Source organism: Esox lucius, chromosome 22 (assembly GCF_011004845.1).
Source record: "Esox lucius isolate fEsoLuc1 chromosome 22, fEsoLuc1.pri, whole genome shotgun sequence".
Taxonomy (NCBI): domain Eukaryota; kingdom Metazoa; phylum Chordata; class Actinopteri; order Esociformes; family Esocidae; genus Esox; species Esox lucius.
In genome coordinates, this window is record NC_047590.1 from 24,063,392 (window position 1) to 24,083,257 (window position 19,866).

The 19,866-nt window shown below is 42.4% G+C and overlaps 1 protein-coding gene and 1 long non-coding RNA gene across 3 annotated transcripts in view; one reads left to right on the forward strand and one right to left on the reverse strand.

Annotated features, from left to right (window-relative positions):
* LOC105007826 (zinc finger CCCH domain-containing protein 15) overlaps positions 1-8,994 on the reverse strand; it is a 26,600-nt gene extending 17,606 nt beyond the window's left edge. Inside the window, exons 1-3 of one of the 2 annotated variants that reach the window (XM_013133100.4) lie at positions 8,763-8,994; positions 7,949-8,044; positions 3,185-3,290 (exon numbers count right to left, since the gene is read on the reverse strand). In XM_013133100.4, coding sequence (XP_012988554.1) covers positions 3,185-3,290; positions 7,949-8,044; positions 8,763-8,840 — 280 coding nt within the window. In that variant the 5' untranslated portion in view covers positions 8,841-8,994. The remainder of the gene's footprint in view (positions 1-3,184; positions 3,291-7,948; positions 8,045-8,762) is intronic. The other variant, XM_010866886.5, reaches the window with a different exon arrangement.
* On the forward strand, positions 8,108-18,911 carry LOC105007825. The gene is made up of 3 exons (XR_827584.3): positions 8,108-8,338; positions 17,762-17,826; positions 17,943-18,911. It is a non-coding gene; the product is annotated as an uncharacterized LOC105007825 (long non-coding RNA).
* The last annotated feature ends 955 nt before the right edge of the window (positions 18,912-19,866 follow it).

Genomic DNA, 19,866 nt, shown 5'->3' on the forward strand with positions numbered 1-19,866 from the left:
AATCAGTAGGCCCATTCTCCTCTGACCTCTAGCATCAACAAGGCATTTTCGCCCACAGGACTGCTGCATACAGTATGTTTTTCCCTTTTCACACCATTCTTTGTAAACCCTAGAAATGGTTGTGCGTGAAATTCCCAGTAACTGAGCAGATTGTGAAATACTCAGACCGGCCCGTCTGGCACCAACAACCATGCCATGCTCAAATCACCTTTCTTTCCCATTCTGACATGGAGTTCGGGATATTGTCTTTACCAGGACCACAACCCTAAATGGCATATCGCATCTTCCTCTTCACAATACCCCATAGATTTTCTATAGGGTTAAGGTCAGGCGAGTTTGCTGGCCAATTAAGAACAGGGATACAATGGTCCTTAAACCAGGTACTGGTAGCTTTGGCACTGTGTGCAGGTGCCAAGTCCTGTTGGAAAATGAAATCTGCATCTCCATAAAGTTGGTCAGCAGCAGGAAGCATGAAGTGCTCTAAAACTTCCTGGTAGATGGCTGCGTTGACCTTGGACCTCAGAAAAGACAGTGGACCAACACCAGCAAATGACATAGAACCCCAAACCATCACTGACTGTGGAAACTTTACACTGGACTTCAAGCAACGTGGATTCTGTGCCTCTACTCTCTTCCTCCAGACTCTGGGACCTTGATTTCCGAAGAAAATGCTAATTTTACTTTCATCAGAGAACATAACTCAGCAGCAGTCCAGCCATTTTTGTCTTTAGCCCAGACGAGACACTTCTGACACTGTGTCTTGACACAAGGAATGCAACAGCTGAAATCCATGTCTCGCATACGTCTGTGCATGGTGGTTCTTGAATGGGTTTTGTTTCACAATCCTCTCCAGGGTGCGGTTATCCCTATTGCTTGTACACTTTTCTACCACATCTTTTCCTTCCCTTCGCCTCTCTATTAATGTGCTTGGACACAGAGCTCTGTGAACAGCCAGCCTCTTTAGCTATGACCTTTTGTGTCTTGCCCTCCTTGTGCAAGGTGTCAATGGTCGTCTTTTGGACAGCTGTCAGGTCAGCAGTCTTCCCCATGATTGTGTTGCCTACAGAACTACACTGAGAGACCATTTAAAGGCCTTTGCAGGTGTTTTGGGTTAATTAGCGGATTAGAGTGTGGCACCAGGTGTCTTCAATATTGAACCTTGTCACAATATTCTAATTGTCTGAGATACTGAATTTGGGGTTTTCATTAGTTGTCAGTTATAATCATCAAAATTAAAAGAAATAAACACTTGAAATATATCAGTATGTGTGGAATGAATGTATACATTATACAAGTTTCACTTTTTTAATGGAATTACTGAAATAAATCAACGTTTTGATGATATTCAAATTTTATGACCAGCACCTGTATAGGTTTAAGGGACTGTAAAAATCAGAGAAGGAACCAGACAAGCCTGGTTCAGCCGGCCCGCAATTAAAAGTGATAAATATTGTTGCCCTCACTGGATTCGAACCCGGGTCTCTCACAAGTGACTGCGTCTTTAACCACTACAGAAATGTTATATGTCTGCCCAGTGTCGGTATAGCATCTCAACATAATGTTGTCACGCACTAACATCACCAACCGATTAACTGACTATCGTCAAGTGAAAAGAAGAGAGAATCGTCTAGCATATATTACTCCAAAAATATAGGATGCATACTTCGAAACTCCAGAAGAAATAGTCACCATATAAACAGTTTTATTTTAGGTTTACTATAACGTAGCTACTGAAGGTTGTAGCCAGCAAGGTTTTTGTCTATCCTGACCAGAAAAGCATGCATGGATACATACTTAGAAAATCCACAAGAAATAGTTGCAATATAACCATGAACAGCTTTATTTTAGGCTTACTATAACGCAGCTACTAAAGGTTGTAGCTAGCAACGTTTTTATTCATCCGGAACATATCCTAATGCATAATTTGATTTGACTGTAACAAGATTCAAACACGGGACCTATTGGTTGCAGTTCCACATCTCTTACCACTACGCTATTTAACAAGGAGTTGTCAGTCAGTCAGAGACGTGAGAGTATGCAGTCCAACTAAAATAGCTGGCTAGATGGTCTAACATTTTGTATTCTGTTATGGCCAGAAAATATTGACACAAAGACATTAGCTAATGTATGGCAATTCATACATATCTCTGTGCCAATTAATGGGAGAGAATGTGTGGCAATTTAAATTAATGGAAAAGCTTGTAACAACCATTTGAAATTAATCACTTAATATAAAATACTAACGACTTGACAGGTCTATGCATTAGGTTATTTGCTGCTATTATGGCATTTCTAAAAGTATATCCAGCCTAATAGTTTATACAAACATTTTAGAGTTTGTTAACTACTTTTTTTTTAAAAAAATTTGAATTTACTGCGTAACATTAAAATGTACATTCTTTTTTTTGCATTTAGTACCTCTTTTTGGCACATGTGGGTGGGGTCGACTACTCGACAACAAAAGCTGAGGAAATAGCGATAGTGAAATTTTTTGTCAAGCACATCCCTAGGTTTGGTGCAAGTGGAGAGGCAAGAGCAGGACAATCCCGAAAAAGGGAACAGTTTTCCAAGTGGTGGCAGCAGAGAATTGCTCTCTCATTATACTTCCTGACTGATTCATCTCTAGTTGTGCGTTTTGCTAGAGTCCTTGTCACTATTGGTAGCATGAGGCAGTACCTGCAGCCCATTCAGATTAAACAGGTAGAACAGCTCCTCCAAGATGGCACATCCATACATGCGGTCGTAAGGTTTGCTGTGTCCCAGTACAGCCTCAATAGCATGGAGGAGATACCAGGAGAGATGGACAGGGATGTCCGTTATACGAGGTGAGCTGCTCTTTCGTTAACAGGAGGAGCACCGCCAGAGACATACAAAATTACCTCCAGCAGGCTATTGGTGTGCATGTTTCTGAACAAACTGTCAGAAACAGATTCCATGAGGGCCCAACGCCCTCTAGTGTGGCCTGTGCTCGCAATACTAGCATACAGTTTACTATATACTAAACAGTACGTATTTCACTATCACCTGTGAAGTACATGTATGTGATTTGAGATTTAGCCAATGCCACAGTCTAACGACAGCTAATGTGCAAATGTTGGAATAAACTTATTTTAACCCGCCCAACAACACTGAAAAAGGAAATGTTTTAGCTGAGTATTTAAGATTAAGAAATGTCAATCCTCACCTTTAGCAACCTTTTGAGCAGCCACCACTGGCTTGAACAGCTCATTCAGCTCTTCCAACTCTTTCTTCTTGTCACTTTTCTTGTTCTTGTCCCCTTCAGCACCAACCTAGGAAAAGTGTCTAGTTAGTAATTAGTAATAAATTAAGTTTCCCAGTCTCCTGGCCTAATAACTTGTAACTTGCTAAAATTAGTTTAGCTTAACATCAATAGCAACTTTCTCTTAGGTTGTGAGAATGGGGAATGAACTGCAATCTGAACATAAAGCAATTTTAAGTACATGTTCTAAGTGGTTTCAAAATAAATATGGCTGGTTTAAAAAGAAATCAAACTACCAAGGTCAAACGGATATAATTTCAAATGTTTTCTTTTATTTAGAAAGTATAAAATAAATATCTTGAAAAATATAGTACAGGTGTAGGCCCAATATCAACATAAGACGCATGGAAGTGTTAACATTGCCAAATAAATAACTAAATGTGAACTGAAAAAAGAAAATCACAATTTGTTGACAGCTTCTCTCTAGTAATGTTATTAGACTCAGAATCTCTCAGTGTAAAGTTTGCCATGCGTGCGAGGAAGCAGCAGAAACTATGATCAGTCCAGGCTGCATAGGTGAATGTTGGATCTTCAGAAACATCAATGAGAACACAAATTTTCAAACAAAATTTCTGAAGCCCATTGAAAATCTACATCATTGGGTATAGGATTCAGGAGGAACAGTGTGGTTTTCGTCCAGGCCGTGGAACACTGGACCAGCTCTATACTCTCTACAGGGTGATGGAGGGTTCATGGGAGTTTGCCCAACCAATCCACATGTGTTTTGTGGATTTGGAGAAGGTATTCGACTGTGTCCCTCGCGGCATCCTGTGGAGAGTGCTTCGGGAATATGGGGTCCTGGGTCCTTTGCTAAGGGCTGTCAGGTCCCTGTACGACCGAAGCAGGAGCTTGGTCCACATTGCCGGCAGTAAGTCAGACTTGTTCCCTGTGCATGTTGGACACCGGCAGGGCTGCCCTTTGTCACCGGTTCTGTTCGTAATTTTTATGGACAGAATTTCTAGGCGCAGCCAGGGGCCGGAGGGTGTCAGGTTTGGGGACCACACGATTTCGTCTCTGCTCTTTGCGGATGATGTTGTCGTGTTGGCCCCTTCAAGCCAGGACCTTCAGGATGCACTTGGACGGTTTGCAGCCGAGTGTGAAGCGGTGGGGATGAAAATCAGTACCTCCAAAACCCGAGGCCATGGTCCTCAGTCGGAAAAGGGTGGCTTGCCCACTTCAGGTTGGTGGAGAGTGCCTGCCTCAAGTGGAGGAGTTTAAGTATCTAGGGGTCCTGTTCACGAGTGAGGGAAGGATGGAACGGGAGATTGACAGACGGATCGGTGCAGCTTCTGCAGTAATGCGGTCGATGTATCGGTCTGTCGTGGTGAAGAAAGAGCTGAGCTGCAAGGCGAAGCTCTCGATTTACCGGTCAATCTACGTTCCTACTCTCACCTATGGTCATGAGCTTTCTCCGCAGGGTGGCTGGGCGATCCCTTAGAGATAGGGTGAGAAGCCCGGTCACCCGGGAGGAGCTCAGAGTAGAGCCGCAGCTCCTCCACATCGAGAGGGGTCAGCTGGAGGAAGTGTCTGGGGAGAGGGAAGTCTGGGCATTCCTGCTTAGACTGCTGCCCCCGGATAAGCGGAAGATGATGTCATGTCATCATTGGGTAAACCACGAGCAGTAACTTCATAGTGGCCAAATCAGGCAAGGCCAGCTGCTGTGAGTGAGGTTGAGAAGTGTTTTTTTTTTTATTTTTTATTGTGGTGGTCTTGTCTAGTGGTTCCCGACCTCTGTCAGTTACAGTACCACCAACAGAATATTCTTCTGCTCCGAGTACCTCTGAAATACTACCTTATGTTAATTTTACAAGTAAGCCTATGGAATTATGAGTTCTCAGATACCCCCTATGTGGAATGGCCTGGTACCCCTGGTTGGGAAACACTGGTCAAGTCAATACCACTGATTTGTTTGACTAAAGCATTAAACAACTATGTTTTATTCAAACATATCATGTGTGTGTATTTTGGGGAAAACTGTTTAAACTTTGACTAGTTAATTAGTCCAGAGATCAGCAGAATCTCTGTAAATATATAAATAAGTCGGAACAGCCCTATTCAGACTTTAAATTACAAGGTTGTATACAAGAACTTGGGCAAATAATAATTGTTATTTATCATGATCTCCTACTGGTACACATACGCCGCTTGTAAGACGGTATAGAAAGTGATTTAGCACAGAAATTACATACACTACCATTCAAAGGTTTGGGGGAGCTTAGAAATGTCCTTGTCTCCTAAAGAAAAGTTTTGCTTTTCTTTATACTGTGTAAACATTCTTAGTGTTGTAAATGACTATGGTAGCAACAGACATTTGGACATCAGTGGGAATGGAGGCCTACATGGCAGTCACTGCCCATTTCATTACAAAAGACTGGGAGCTGCAGGCCTAGGGGCTTGAAATGAAAGTGATGGGGGAGAGCCACAAAGACTTGGAGAGGTGGCAGACTCTTTAGAAATACCCAGTTTTAAAAGAGTGGCCATTCTTCACACTTTTAAAGTTCATTGATAAAGTTGAAGGCAAGCAGTATCGCCACAGAAAAAGACCGGGAGGGAATGGGAGTTTGCGATGCTGCTACATTCCGATGAAGAAGGAAAAGAGAGTGACAAAGAGGACAGTGCAAAAAAAGAAATGGACCACTATTTGAAAGACAAGACAAAAGTCGAGGATGGTCCACTTGTGTGGTGAAGAAATCTCTTCAGATTACCCAAACAAATTTAAACTACAATGCCAAAGGTCTGCAAGGCTGTAATTGCTGCAAATGGAGGATTCTTTGACAAAAGCAAAGTTTGAAGGACAAGCATTATTTCAAATTCATTTTGCTACATAGCCTACATTTAATACATACAATTAATTTGAATAGGGTATGTTTTATGTTTTCCAGGTGAGCGACACATGCACCCAGCCATCCATGTGATGTAAAAGGAAACGTGATTCATCAGACCAGGCCACCTTCTTCCATTGCTCCATGGTCCTGTTCTGATGCTTACGTGCCCATTGTAGGCGTTTTCGGCAGTAGACAGGGGTCAGCATCGGCACCCTGACTGGTCTGCGGCTACGCAGACCCATACGCAACAAACTGTGAAGCACTGTGTTCTGACACCTTTCTATCAGTACCAGCATTAACCTTTCCAGCAATTTGAGCTACTGTAGCTCGTCGTTTGGATCGGAACACACAGTCCAGCCTTCGCACTCCAAGTGCATCAATGAGCCCTGGCCACCGTGACCATGTCGCCGGTTCGCTGCTTTTCCTTCCTTGGACCACTTTTAATAGGTACTGACCACTGCAAAGCATGAACACCCCACAAGGGCTGCAGTTTGAGATGCTCTGACCTAGTCGTTTAGCAATCACAATTTGGCCCTTGTCAAAGTCGTTCAGATCCTTACGCTTGCCCATTTTTCCTGCTACTAACACATCAACTTTGATGACAGAATGTTCACTTGCTGCCTAATATATCCCACCCACTGACAGGTGCCATGGTAAGATTATAAGTGTTATTCAATTCACTGGTCAGTGGTCATAATGTTATGGCTGATTGGTGTATATTTGAATTTAGACTGCACCGAATGTACAATTACCGAATGTACAATTACCGACATTAATTGGAATTCAAGAAAGAGAAATTAAGTTTCTACTCAGTTAGAGCAGTGGGCTAAATTAGAGTCCAACAATCAATTTTCAGTAGTCCCACACAAATCTAGTGTAAATCAAAGGTATACACTGTACACACATTATTATAGGATTGATACAGATACAAGAAAAAACTTAAAAATTCAAATGTATTAGTCATTTTTAAAACTCTAAATGACACTTTATACATGAAATAACACAAAAAAAACACCCAGTGAATTTGAGCGAAACACTGAGGCGAGATGGTCAGTGGAACAATTTACCTAACTAGTTTCCCCCCAAAAAAGTAAACAGATATCTTATACTAAGGATGCAAAGGTACCAAGGCTAAAAGAAAATCTGCGATCGTTCAATACAGACTCATGGAGGTTGTGGTAAGATATGCCTAAGAATTATAAAATGAACACAACAGCGGTTCATTACCAACAAGTAAAACAAGGCTGATGAAACAGATCACTAAATTTAGTTTAAAAGTGTATATACTCTCAATTTTAAATCTTCTAGTTGATAAGAGCTTACAACTCATCTTTGCTGTTTAATGCCGCTTTCCCACAGCAGGTTTGTGCTGGTTCTTATTGTAAAAATTCACGGTTCCATCAGTTTTTCCATTCACCCAAGGCGCAGCTGAAACTACAGTCTGTCTCCATTTTTCAGCTCAGTTTGGTGCGGAGTAAGAACTTGAACGTAGCTAGAATCATTCAGGCTCCTGCAATCTTTTGTGACTATGGAATCTAGTGGAACCCCATGACAGACAGTGTGGCAATTCAATGCACACTGACATTTCACACTCATTCCATTATCAGAGAAAACTTCAGAGGGAATTTTGGGAGGGTTGTTATTGCACTTCAGGATGGGACATTATAAGGCACATAGTCTGAACTGAATCTACGAAACTGCATTAAAAAAAGATCAAAATACAAAAAAAGATAAAATACCGTTCTGCAATTGAGTCAAGTTGTTTTTATTCTCTTTCACACATATTTAATTGATTCATATTGAAATATACGACTTTATAACATAGGCCTCTGATGACACTTACCTTACTACCAGGAACTTGCTTGACTTGTTGAGAGACATTCTTGATAAATTTCTGCTGTTTTCCTCCCTTCTTGTTCTTTAAACCAAAAGTCTTGTCCTACACAGATAACACAAACATATCAGCAACTAAACAAGGACGTGGTAAACAAACGGGCTTTTTTGTTAGCTCATATCAGGCGGAAACCTCTGAAACACACGGATTATTGAGAACGAACTATCGCGTTAGGTACTGTAGTAGGTACCTAGGTAGTTACAGTAACCCTTAATCCGTTTTACCAATGGTTGATTTGGTTCAACTTCTACTGTTACTAATTTCGTCAACGTAAAAAAAACCCCATCTTGGCTTGGACAAATGATAACTTAGCAAGCTACAGTAGTTATCTACCAAATGGTAACGTTCATTCGATTTCTGTACTGACTTTAGCTTTATCTAGCTACATAAGTTAGATTCTGTACCGGCGAGTCAGTTCAATACTTGCTAGCCAGTTAGCTATGGGTACATCATGCTAACGCAAGATAGCTTGCTAACAACCATTAGCACATTCTTAAAACGGGGTTTGCATATAAAATAACGTTAGTTAGATCACTATGTTATTAACAACAGCAAATATTTACATACTTTAAACATTATTAATTGTGTGTTTTGATATGTTCTCGCGCTAACTACGTTAACCGCTTTCATTTAGGTTATCTAGTAAGCCGGATACCAGTACTATGGCTACGTACAGTAGCTTGCTAACAGGCTAGCTAATCTAGGTAATGTTTTACATGTAGCTCCGTAAACTAGCTTAGCATAACTCATCTAGCGGTCTCACCTCAATGATCTTTTCTTTCTTCTTTTCTTGCGTTTTTTTACTACCGGCGGCCGGTTGAGCTGGTTTCTTCGGAGGCATTGTTTATGTTGTAACCAACTATATTTGTATTATGGTATTACACGATAGCCACCGCTACATGCAGTACAGGTAAGCCACATGTATCAACTTGTTGCCAAGTTGGTTGACACTGAATAGACCGAAATTGGGAGGCGTCATAATACCCACAAAACCTAGCGGCAAAGTCTAAAAGTGTTATTTGAGGAGGCATCCAGCTGGAGCTTAGTCCGTTCTGGGAAAATCCAGAACAGTACTCTGCCACCTAGAGGACACAACTATGTGGCTCAAGAGGTCTCTGCCTCTCGGGTATTACCGTACATTTTCGAAATTCGAGTGAACGGTGTATACTTTGAGCAGAGGCGGAGCTTTAATGGGTGGGATGGGTGCATTGCAAGACGTGTACATTATCTTAATGGTTGAAAAATATATAGCAAGCAGAATGAAATAATATTCTGAATAATTTGCTACATACTGTTAGGCTGACAGTAAAGTGATAAACATAATGCATTTGTATGATCGAGCAATCTGTGACCATGGGAGTGTAGTCAGCGTTGCCAAATGGGTAAGTTTCCTGCATAATGGGGATACTTTTAATGATAGTGAGCGGTTTTTATGTGGAGTGTGCGGGTGATTGGGTCTACATTATCACTGAATTTGGCAACCGTAGGTATAACGTCGGATTTTGTTGGCTCATTTGCTAAGGATCTGAACAGTGGAAAATGAAGTAACAAAACATAAAAATGGAACGTAGATATGGCTGCCATTTAGATGAAGGAAATTACATATAATTATATGTGCCCCTGAGAAACTTAAAGTTGGTGAGCAGCAGAAGCAAGAGATAATGGTCTGACGTTACAATGACAGGAGCAGCATCGCAGTTTACAGCAATATTGTATTACATCCATCCATCTTCTTCCGCTTCATCCAGGGCCGGGTCGCGGGGGCAGCAGTCTAAGCAGAGATGCCCAGACTTCCCTCTCCCCAGACACTTCCTCCAGCTCTTCCAAGGCGTTCCCAGGCCAGCCGGGAGACATAGTCCCTCCAGCGTGTCCTAGGTCTTCCCCGGGGTCTCCCAAGCCAGCTCAGCTGACCCCTCTCGATGTGGAGGAGCAGCGGCTCTACTCTGAGCTCCTCCCGGGTGACCAAGCTTCTCACCCTATCTCTAAGGGATCGCCCAGCCACCCTGCGGAGAAAGCTCATTTTGGCCGCCTGTATCCGGGATCTTGTCCTTTCGGTCATGACCCGAAGCTCATGACCATAGGTGAGAGTAGGAACGTAGATTGACCAGTAAATCGAGAGCTTCGCCTTGCGGCTCAGCTCTTTCTTCACCACGACAGACCGATACATCGACCGCATTACTGCAGAAGCTGCACCGATCCGTCTGTCAATCTCCCGTTCCATCCTTCCCTCACTCGTGAACAAGACCCCTAGATACTTAAACTCCTCCACTTGAGGCAGGCACTCTCCACCAACCTGAAGTGGGCAAGCCACCCTTTTCCGACTGAGGACCATGGCCTCGGATTTGGAGGTACTGATTCTCATCCCCACCGCTTCACACTCGGCTGCAAACCGTCCCAGCGCATGCTGAAGGTCCTGGTTTGAAGGGGCCAACACGACAACATCATCCGCAAAGACTAAATCGTGTGGTCCCCAAATCTGACACCCTCCAGCCCCTGGCTGCGCCAAGAAATTCTGTCCATAAAAATTATGAACAGAACCGGCGACAAAGGGCAGCCCTGCCGGAGTCCAACATGCACTGGGAACAAGTCTGACTTACTGCCGGCAATGTGGACCAAGCTCCTGCTTCGGTCGTACAGGGACCCGACAGCCCTTAGCAAAGGACCCAGGACCCCATATTCCCGAAGCACTCTCCACAGGATGCCGCGAGGGACACAGTCGAATGCCTTCTCCAAATCCACAAAACACATGTGGATTGGTTGGGCAAACTCCCATGAACCCTCAAACACCCCGTAGAAGGTATAGAGCTGGTCCAGTGTTCCACGGGCCGGACGAAAACCACACTGTTCCTCCTGAATCTGAGGTTCTACTATCGGCCGTATTCTCCTCTCCAGAACCCTGGCATAGATTTTCCCGGGGAGGCTGAGAAGTGTGATCCCCCTATAGTTGGAACACACCCTCCGGTCTCCCTTCTTAAAAAGAGGGACCACCACCCCGGTCTGCCATCCCAAAGGCACTGTCCACGACCGCCACGCAATGTTGCACAGGCGTGTCAACCAAGACAGCCCCACAACATCCAGAGACTTGAGTTACTCAGGGCGGATCTCATCCATCCCCGGTGCCTAGCCACCGAGGAGTTTCTTGACCACCTCAGTGACTTCAGCCCGGGTGATGGACGAGTCCACCTCTGAGCCGTCATCCTCTGCTTCCTCAATGGAAGACGTGACGGCGGGATTGAGGAGATCCTCAAAGTACTCCTTCCACCACCCGAGGACATCCCCAGTTGAGGTCAACAGGTGCCCACCTCTACTGTAAACAGCGTTGGTAGGGCACTGTTTCCCTCTCCTGAGGCGCCGGACAGTTTGCCAGAATCTCTTCGAGGCCAGCCGATAGTCCTTCTCCATGGCCTCACCGAACTCCTCCCAGGCCCGAGTTTTTGCCTCCACAACCACCCGGGCTGCAGTCCGCTTGGCCTGTCGGTACCCGTCAGCCGCCTCAGGAGTCCCACAAGCCAACCAGGCCTTAATAGGACTCCTTCTTCAGCTTGACGGCATCCCTTACTTCCGGTGTCCACCACCGGGTTCAGGGATTGCCGCCTCGACAGGCACCGGAGACCTTACGGCCACAGCTCCGAGTGGCCGCTTCGACAATGGCGGTGGAGAACATGGTCCACATGGACTCAATATCTCCAGCCTCCCTCGGGATCCAGTCGAATCTCTGCCGGAGGTGGGAGTTAAAGATCTCTCTGACAGGAGACTCGGCCAGATGTTCCCAGCAGACCCTTACAGTACGCTTGGGCCTGCCGAGTCTGTCCAGCTTCCTCCCCCGCCATCGGATCCAACTCACCACCAGGTGGTGATCAGTTGACAGCTCCGCCCCTCTCTTCACCCGAGTGTCCAAGACATACGGCCGCAGGTCAGATGAAACGACAACAAAGTCGATCATCGACCTGCAGCCTAGGGTGTCCTGGTGCCATGTGCACTGATGGACACCCATATGCTTGAACATGGTGTTTGTTATGGACAAACGGTGACTAGCACAGAAGTCCAATAACTGAACACCGCTCGGGTTCAGATCAGGGAGGCCGTTCCTCCCAATCACGCCCCTCCAGGTGTCACTGTCTTTGCCCACGTGGGCGTTGAAGTCCCCCAGTAGAACGATAGAGTCCCCAGTCGGAGCACTTTCCAGCACCCCTCCCAGAGACTCCAAGAAGGTCGGGTATTCTGCACTGCCGTTCGGCCCGTAGGCACAAACAACAGTGAGAGACCTATACCGACCCGTAGGCGCAGGGAAACGACCCTCTCGTTCACCGGGGTAAACTCCAACACATGGCGGCAGAGCTGGGGAGAATAGTTTTGGGGAGAATAGTTTTAAATATTTATATTATCTGCCTACCGTTTAGTTGGGCAATCAGGTGGGGTGGAGGCAAATTGAGGTGAAATGGCCACAAGAAAAGGAAAGGTTAACTATAATATTTTATTGTATCTAAAAACAAAATTCAATCGTATAAAAAAAATGTATTCAAAGGAGGTAAATGTGTATGCTTAACTCAGGGCCGGCCTTAGCCTTTTGGGGGCCCTAAACAAAATTTTATTTGGGGGCCCCCTCTTCCCTATTTGGCTCACTGCTGACTACTGACTGTCGCTTATGCCTATGCCTATGTCGCTGATGCCTAGGGCCTATGTCGCTAATGCCTCCAGCTGGATGCCTCATAATAAATGGATTTTCGCGTCCAATCTTAACCTTTCTTAATTCAAACATGTTTTCTTTCACGTTCACTTATTCTTTCGATTACAATTTCTTCCCACCTTCGTTCAAGTCATCTTTTCTTAAAAGCATGTTTTGATCCTCTGTTGGTGTGGAGGCAGGGTTTTATTTGGGCATTGAATTATCAATATTAGCCTTTCCATGCACTGCTTTCACAATGCCATCTTTGGAGAGAAGTTTAAGAATTGTATAAGCTAGGCTAAATGTGTACTTTTAAACAGAATAATAAACTGTTAAAGAATGTGAAAAAAACATGTTTGAATGAAGAAATGTTCCATTGCGAATGTCCATTTATAATGATTTAAGCATACATGTTTACCACATTTTAATCTGTTTTTTTCATATGATTGAATTCGTTTTTTCAAACAATTAAATCTTTTTTGTTTACCTTGCTTTTATTTTTATTTTCAAAATATATTTCAGTTACATTTTTATTTTCTTATGGTCAATACATTTGAGCTCAATTTGGCTCCATAGGGGAAGAGGGCAGAGCTTTGCAAAGTACATAGCAGAGACCACAACAAGAGGGACAGAGGAGGCAAGTATATTTGTGTTACTGTGGTTAGATAAATTAACTTACATTCCATGTATTATTTAGCATCACATCTGATCAGTGATCTACATTATGTTAGCTAGTAGCTGGCTTTATAATGCATCAACCTGAGTAAAACAGCTTGCTAAAGTTAGCAACCAATTGTAATGGAAGCAGCAAGCATCTACAGTAAGGTTAACCAAGCTAGTTAGCCAGCATTACCCCAGCATTTTAAAACTATGGAGTTACAGATGCATCCTTCTGTTATTCCAGATAATAGCTGTCAGCCTCTCTGCCCCAGTGTCCTGCCCTTTTTCTTATGTTTTTCAGGGTATTTGTAAAATTTGAGTTAATAAACACCTTCAGGCTCAGCATCCACACTTGTCTTTGTCCTTTGGCATCTAACAATATACAGTAGATATAAAAAGTCTACACACCCCTGTTAAAATGCCAGGTTCTTGTGATGTAAAAGAATGAGACAAAGATGAATCATGTCAGAACTTTTTCCACCTTTAATGTGACCCCTAACGTGAACAATTCAATTGAAAAACAAACTGAAATCTTTGAGGGGGGAAAATTAAAACTTTAAAAATAAATAACCTGGTTGCACACCCTTAAACTAATATTTTATTGAAGCACATTTTGATTTTATTACAGCACTCTGTCTTTTTGGGTAGGAGTCTATTAGCATGGCACATCTTGACGTGGGAATATTTGCCCACTCTTCTTTGCATAAGCGCTCCAAATCTGTCAGATTGCGAGGACATCCCTCTTCAGATCACCCCACAGATGTTCAATTGGATTCAGGTCTGGACTCTGGCTGGGCCATTCCAAAACGTTAATCTTCTGGTGAAGCCATGCTTTTGTGGATTTGGATGTGTGTTTTGGGTCGTTGTTGTGCTGAATGGTGAACTTTATCTTCAGCTTTCTAACGGACGCCTGAAGGTTTTGTGCCAAAACTGCATGGTATTCCAGCTGAAGAAAAACAGACCCAAAGCATGATGCTGCCACCACCATGCTTCACTGTAGGTATGGTGTTCTTTGGGTGATTTGCAATATTGTTTTTGCACCAAATATACCTTTTGGAATTATGGCCAAAAAGTTCAACTTTGGTTTCATCAGACCATAACACATTTTCCTACCTGCTTCTTGGAGACTTGATGTTTGGTTTTGCAAACTTCAGCCGGGCTTGGATGTTTTTCTTTGTAAGAAAAGACTTCCGTCTTGCCACCCTACCCCATAGGCCAATAATATGAAGAATACGGGAGATTGTTGTCACATGTAGCACACAGCCAGTACTTGCCAGAAATTCCTGCAGTTCCTTTAATGTTTCTGTAGGCCTCAAGGGGGCCGAATACTTTCGCAAGGCACTGTACATGCCTATAGCATATGTATTTTTACAAATAGATATAAAGTACTCTGCAAGCTTGCTGATGCGCTGGGGGGATGTTCCCTGTTCATAACGACACTTCTTGTTTAGCCTATCCTTGTTGGCTACAAAGGCAATAGGCTTCATGATATAGGCCTACAGTAGTAGTAGTAATTTGTTCATTTATAATTTATAATTTAAATATTACATTGTTAGATTACAGGTCTAACTAAGACATTCTTCTTCATCTAAAATTAATTCTGAGCTGAGTCAAGCACACTGCCAAAGATGACTAATAGGAATATAGCCAGACCCTTTAAGACATTTGTAAACTTTATTAATGACAAATAATAAATAAATGGAATTAACTGGCCTATTATAGTATAACCCTGTTTCCAAAAAAGTTGGTAAAAATTCAGTTTTTCTTTACATTTTACACAGCGTCCCAACTTTTTTGGAAATGGGGTTGTAATTAATAAAATAAAACAAAGTTTGAAAATACAAGCTTGACATTTTACAAGAACCAAACAGTTGGCCTGGCTTAATAACCCTGTCCTACTAGAGAGAAATGATGTAACAATATAATGAAACAAGAACAGTGAACTCTTTCTCTTCCAGGTTCCTTTTTACATCTGTAAAAAAGGCTTTTCCCACATATTCCATGAAATCAACAATAGCTTATACCAATGTAGAGCCTCCTCCTTTCTCTCCAGCAACAGCCAGTCCACAAGGTTATCATGTACATATGATTTTAGTTTCAATTAATTGAAAGATTTAAGATAAACCTGCTGTTATCTTACTTAATTATTTGTTTATATTTTATTACATAATGGATGGATCCAATCGGTCCAGTCAGTAAATACAATATTACTGCACATACCCGAGACCTGTTGCAATTACGTCAGACTCGACCCAGATCTGAGAAAAAAGTAATAAGTTGGACCAAGACCCATGGGTCAGGCTCAGATTTTTGGGTCTGTTGGAACCATGAGGACCTCTAATTTGGGAATAATCCATAAGATTCAATGTAACAGGGGGAACCAAGAATTAGAGTAAACATTTCTCAAATACATTTACATACAAGTTATTGAACACCATATAGGATTACACAAAATGTATGCACACCTTATTTCTCGTTATCTAACAGAACAATTTTTTTGCAATTAGACAACATTAGAAGACATTAAAAGGTCTTGTAATTCAAATAGCTTTACATAACATTTCACAAAATATTAAACAAGGCAACATGGATTATTGCAAGATAATATTAAACAATTAAATTAATTGTGCATTTATCTAAACATGAATCAAAGAGGTAGGCAGGAGAACATAAGCATTGCCCAATATGCCCAAAAACACAGTTTACTGGTTGAGAAAGACAGAGAGATACAAAGAGGGGGAAGTAAGAAGAGACAGAGAGAGAAGAGGAGAGTTATAGGTACCACAGCAAGAACAGGAACCAAGAAAGAGAATGAACATTGACCTGGTTTTGCTTTCATTATTTTTGTATTTATTATTGCCATTTTTGGGTCTCCATTAGGTGGAAGCTTTCCCCAAAGTTGATTGATTGATTCCTCTCCTGTGTGCATGGCTAGGTCACCCTCATGACTGAAGCTTTTCCCACAGTCCCCACAGCTAAATTACTTCTCTCCTGTTTGTGAGTGTGTGCTTAGTATCCCTTTAAAACTGAAGCCTTTCTCCTTGTCAATACAGTTAAATGGTTTCTCTGCTGTGTGTGTCGACTAAAGCTTTTCCCACAGTCCCCACAACTAAAAAGGGCTTCTCTCCTGTGTGAACATGTTTATGCTTTGTTAGGGTATCCCTCCGACGGAAGCTTTTCCCACAGTCATCACAGCTAAATGGCTTCTCTTCAGTGTGAACACGTTTATGCTTTGTTAAGGTATCCCTTTGACTGAAGCTTTTTCCGCAGACACCACAGCTAAATGGCTTCTCTCCTGTGTGAACACGTTTATGTTTTGTTAGGGCCTCCCTCTGACGGAAGCTCTTCTGACAGTGACCACAGCTAAATGGTTTCTCTCCTGTGTGTGTCAGAATGTGAGTAGCGAGGTTACTCGTGACTGAAGCTTTTTTCACAGTCCCCACAGCTAAATGGTTTCTGTCCTGTATGTGTCATCATGTGAGTGGCTAGATTGAATTTTTTTCCACAGTCCCTACAGCTAAATGATTTCTCTCCTGTGTGTGTTAGCATGTGCTTGTTTAGTCTCCCTTTGAACGTGAAGCTTTTTCCACAGTCACCACAGCTAAATAGTCTGTCTCCTGAGTGAATACTTTTATGCTTTTTTAGGGTCTCCTTTTGACGGAAACTTTTCCCACAGTCCCCACAGCTAAATGGTTTCTCTCCAGTGTGTGTCATCATGTGAGTGGCTAGGTTGTCCTTGCGATTAAAGCATTTCCCACAATCCTCACAGCTAAATGGTTTCTCTCCTGTGTGTGTAAGCATGTGCTTGTTTAGAATCCACTTGAAACTAAAGCTTTTCCCACAGTCCTCACAGCTAAATGGTTTCTCTCTTGTGTGCGTTATGAATGTGCTTGTTTAGTATCCCCTTGAAACAAAAGCTTTTCCCTCAGTTTCCACAGATAAATGATTTCTCTCCTGTATGACTCATCCTATGTCTGGACTGATGTTTTTTTAGTTTAAAGACCTCACCAGAAATGGGGCAGATGCAGGACTTCCCACGGTGACAGAGTTGGACATGGGCTTTTAGTTTACAGGTAGAGGAGTAGAGTTTTTTGCAGAAGCGGCATGTACTGGGTCTTTTCATGGCGAAAATCACATGCATTTGCACATCCCTTTTCAAAGCAAATGTTTCACCACAGTCATGGCATTTATGTATTGTTCTAGATATGGTGCTGGGGTTGCTACAGTTTTCCCCAGCGGTGGACTAGGATCCAATGGTGGGAGGTGATCCGATGGTTGTCTGCTATCCAGTCTAAATTGGTTGTTGCTTTTGACCGAGCTGTGGCTGGATGAGTAGTGTTGATAATCTGGAGGCTCACAGGGCGTGTCAAAAGACTCAAGAAGGTCAAAAGGTTTGAAATCCATTGTTTCAGAACAACTTTCTCTTTTCTTTACAGTTGGGGGAAGATTTGAGGACCAAAATGTATGCTCCTGATCATATTCACTTTTCACACAGGAAGGAGTGAGTATAGAGTCTTTTGTATCCAGGGGTCCTTGAAACGGCTCTTCCTCCTGACAGGTCCAGAGTTCCTCCTGTTCTTCTTTAATCTGTATTGGCTCTGGGTCCTTCTGTCCTAGACTCCCGCTCGCCTCCTGCTCAAGGTGCTGCTGTTCAGGAGGAATCTCCACTTCAGACACAGCAAGAGAGAAGGAAGGAGATGAAGAGCGGAGGATATGTACGGAGCAGTCCATAAGTATTTGGACAGGTTTTGTTGTTTTAGCTCTGTGCTGCATTTTGGATTTGAAATTATCAGTGACAATGGGGTTAATTACAAACTGTCAGCATTAATTTCGGGATAGAATGTCATAAAAATAAGTTTTGAACAAGGGCCTCTCATGAGGCCTAAAGAATTGTCAATGCAAGACAAAGGCAACCACATAGATTTTCAGGGCCAAAAACTGTAATGTTCTTGACTGGCCAAATCAATCAACCAACATGAATCCAACTCAGACTAAAGGCCTGAAACCAATAGGAACTGAAGATGTCTGCAGTATATGCCGGACAGAGCATCACCTGCAAAGTTACCCATTGTCTAGTGATGTCTATAGTTTGCAGACTTCAGACAGTAATCAAATTAAAAGGATTCGCAACCCAGTGCTAAATATGGCTGTTGAATATTTAGAATTTGTCCAACTGCTTTTGGTCCCCTAAAATGAAGGGACTATGTATACACATGGAGATGATTTCTGCAAGGTTCATACAGTACCCTCAAATTAATGCTGACCATCTGCACTTAAACCTCTTAGTTATTGTTTCATTTCAATGTGTTGGAGTACAGAGCCAAAACAACAAAACTTGCTAATGTCTAAATACTTATGGACCACACTGTGTTTACCTTCTAAGTAAATTAATCACACAAATTATATGAACACAGTATAGTGCTCAAGGATATTAAATTCTGTTTAAAAATGTTTTATCTTATGGATTTTAAGATCCACACATCCCTGAGTGCAGTTAGCTAGGTGCTATTTGCTCCAATTCACTTGTGTTTTATGTTGACTGTGGATTATTATTGTCATATTGTTGTGGTCAAATTAATTAATAAAATCAGCATTTCATCATTATTGTGTTTCATAACTCTGTATGCAGTGTCCATTCTTGCGTCACTGGCCAGGTGTTTTGAGATACTGCCTGTGGCCATAACAAGGACTATATGGCTAAAAGATGTATGAATGGGTTGTGTCTATAGCTAGGTGATAAATTACTCAGCATGTCCAGAAGTATAATCGTAGAATGATCTAACAGGGATGGACTCTCTGTGACCAATTTGGTTTAAACTGGTCATGGACATCCTTTCCTGTGCATCTGCATGTATTTTAAACATGCAATACAAAATAGATGATACTACTTTTACTGAGTGTAACAGAAGTGAATAATGAAGAACACAGGGATGCAGTTTTAAATACCACTACAATGGAACTCACAGAAGCCAATGTGTACCAAATATTTACTAAAATGCTGCCGATATTCTGTGTCAACGGTAGGCAGAGTTGGGGAGTAACGGATTACAAGTATGTACAATGTACAAATTGATTACAACAAGAAACCAGGCAAGCCTAGTTCAGCCACCCCACAATAAAAAGGTTGCTCTCTAGAGATTTGAACACAGGTCACCCATGTGAAAGCCTGTGTCATTAACCACTACACTATAGAGCTGTACATTCACTGGGTGTCAGTACAGCCTCTATCCTAAACAAATCCTCTTTTGCCACTGGCCGTTTTAACAGTTAATTGACCATTCGTGAATGAAATTGATACAGTTAAACTGACTAACATTTCTTATTAAGTTTACCTCCACCACAAAAAGCGTCTATAAGTGGCGTTTGCCACTGGCAGTTTTAACAGCGTATTAGCCCTTAATAAGCTTTACCGGTATCTACTAACTTACTGGAATAGTCATAAAATTTTTGCAATTGCTAGCGAGTCTGCCAAAGCTATTACATTTCATGGCATTAGAATGTCTTTTTTTCTTTCATGGCAAAACAACATACTTTTTTCTTT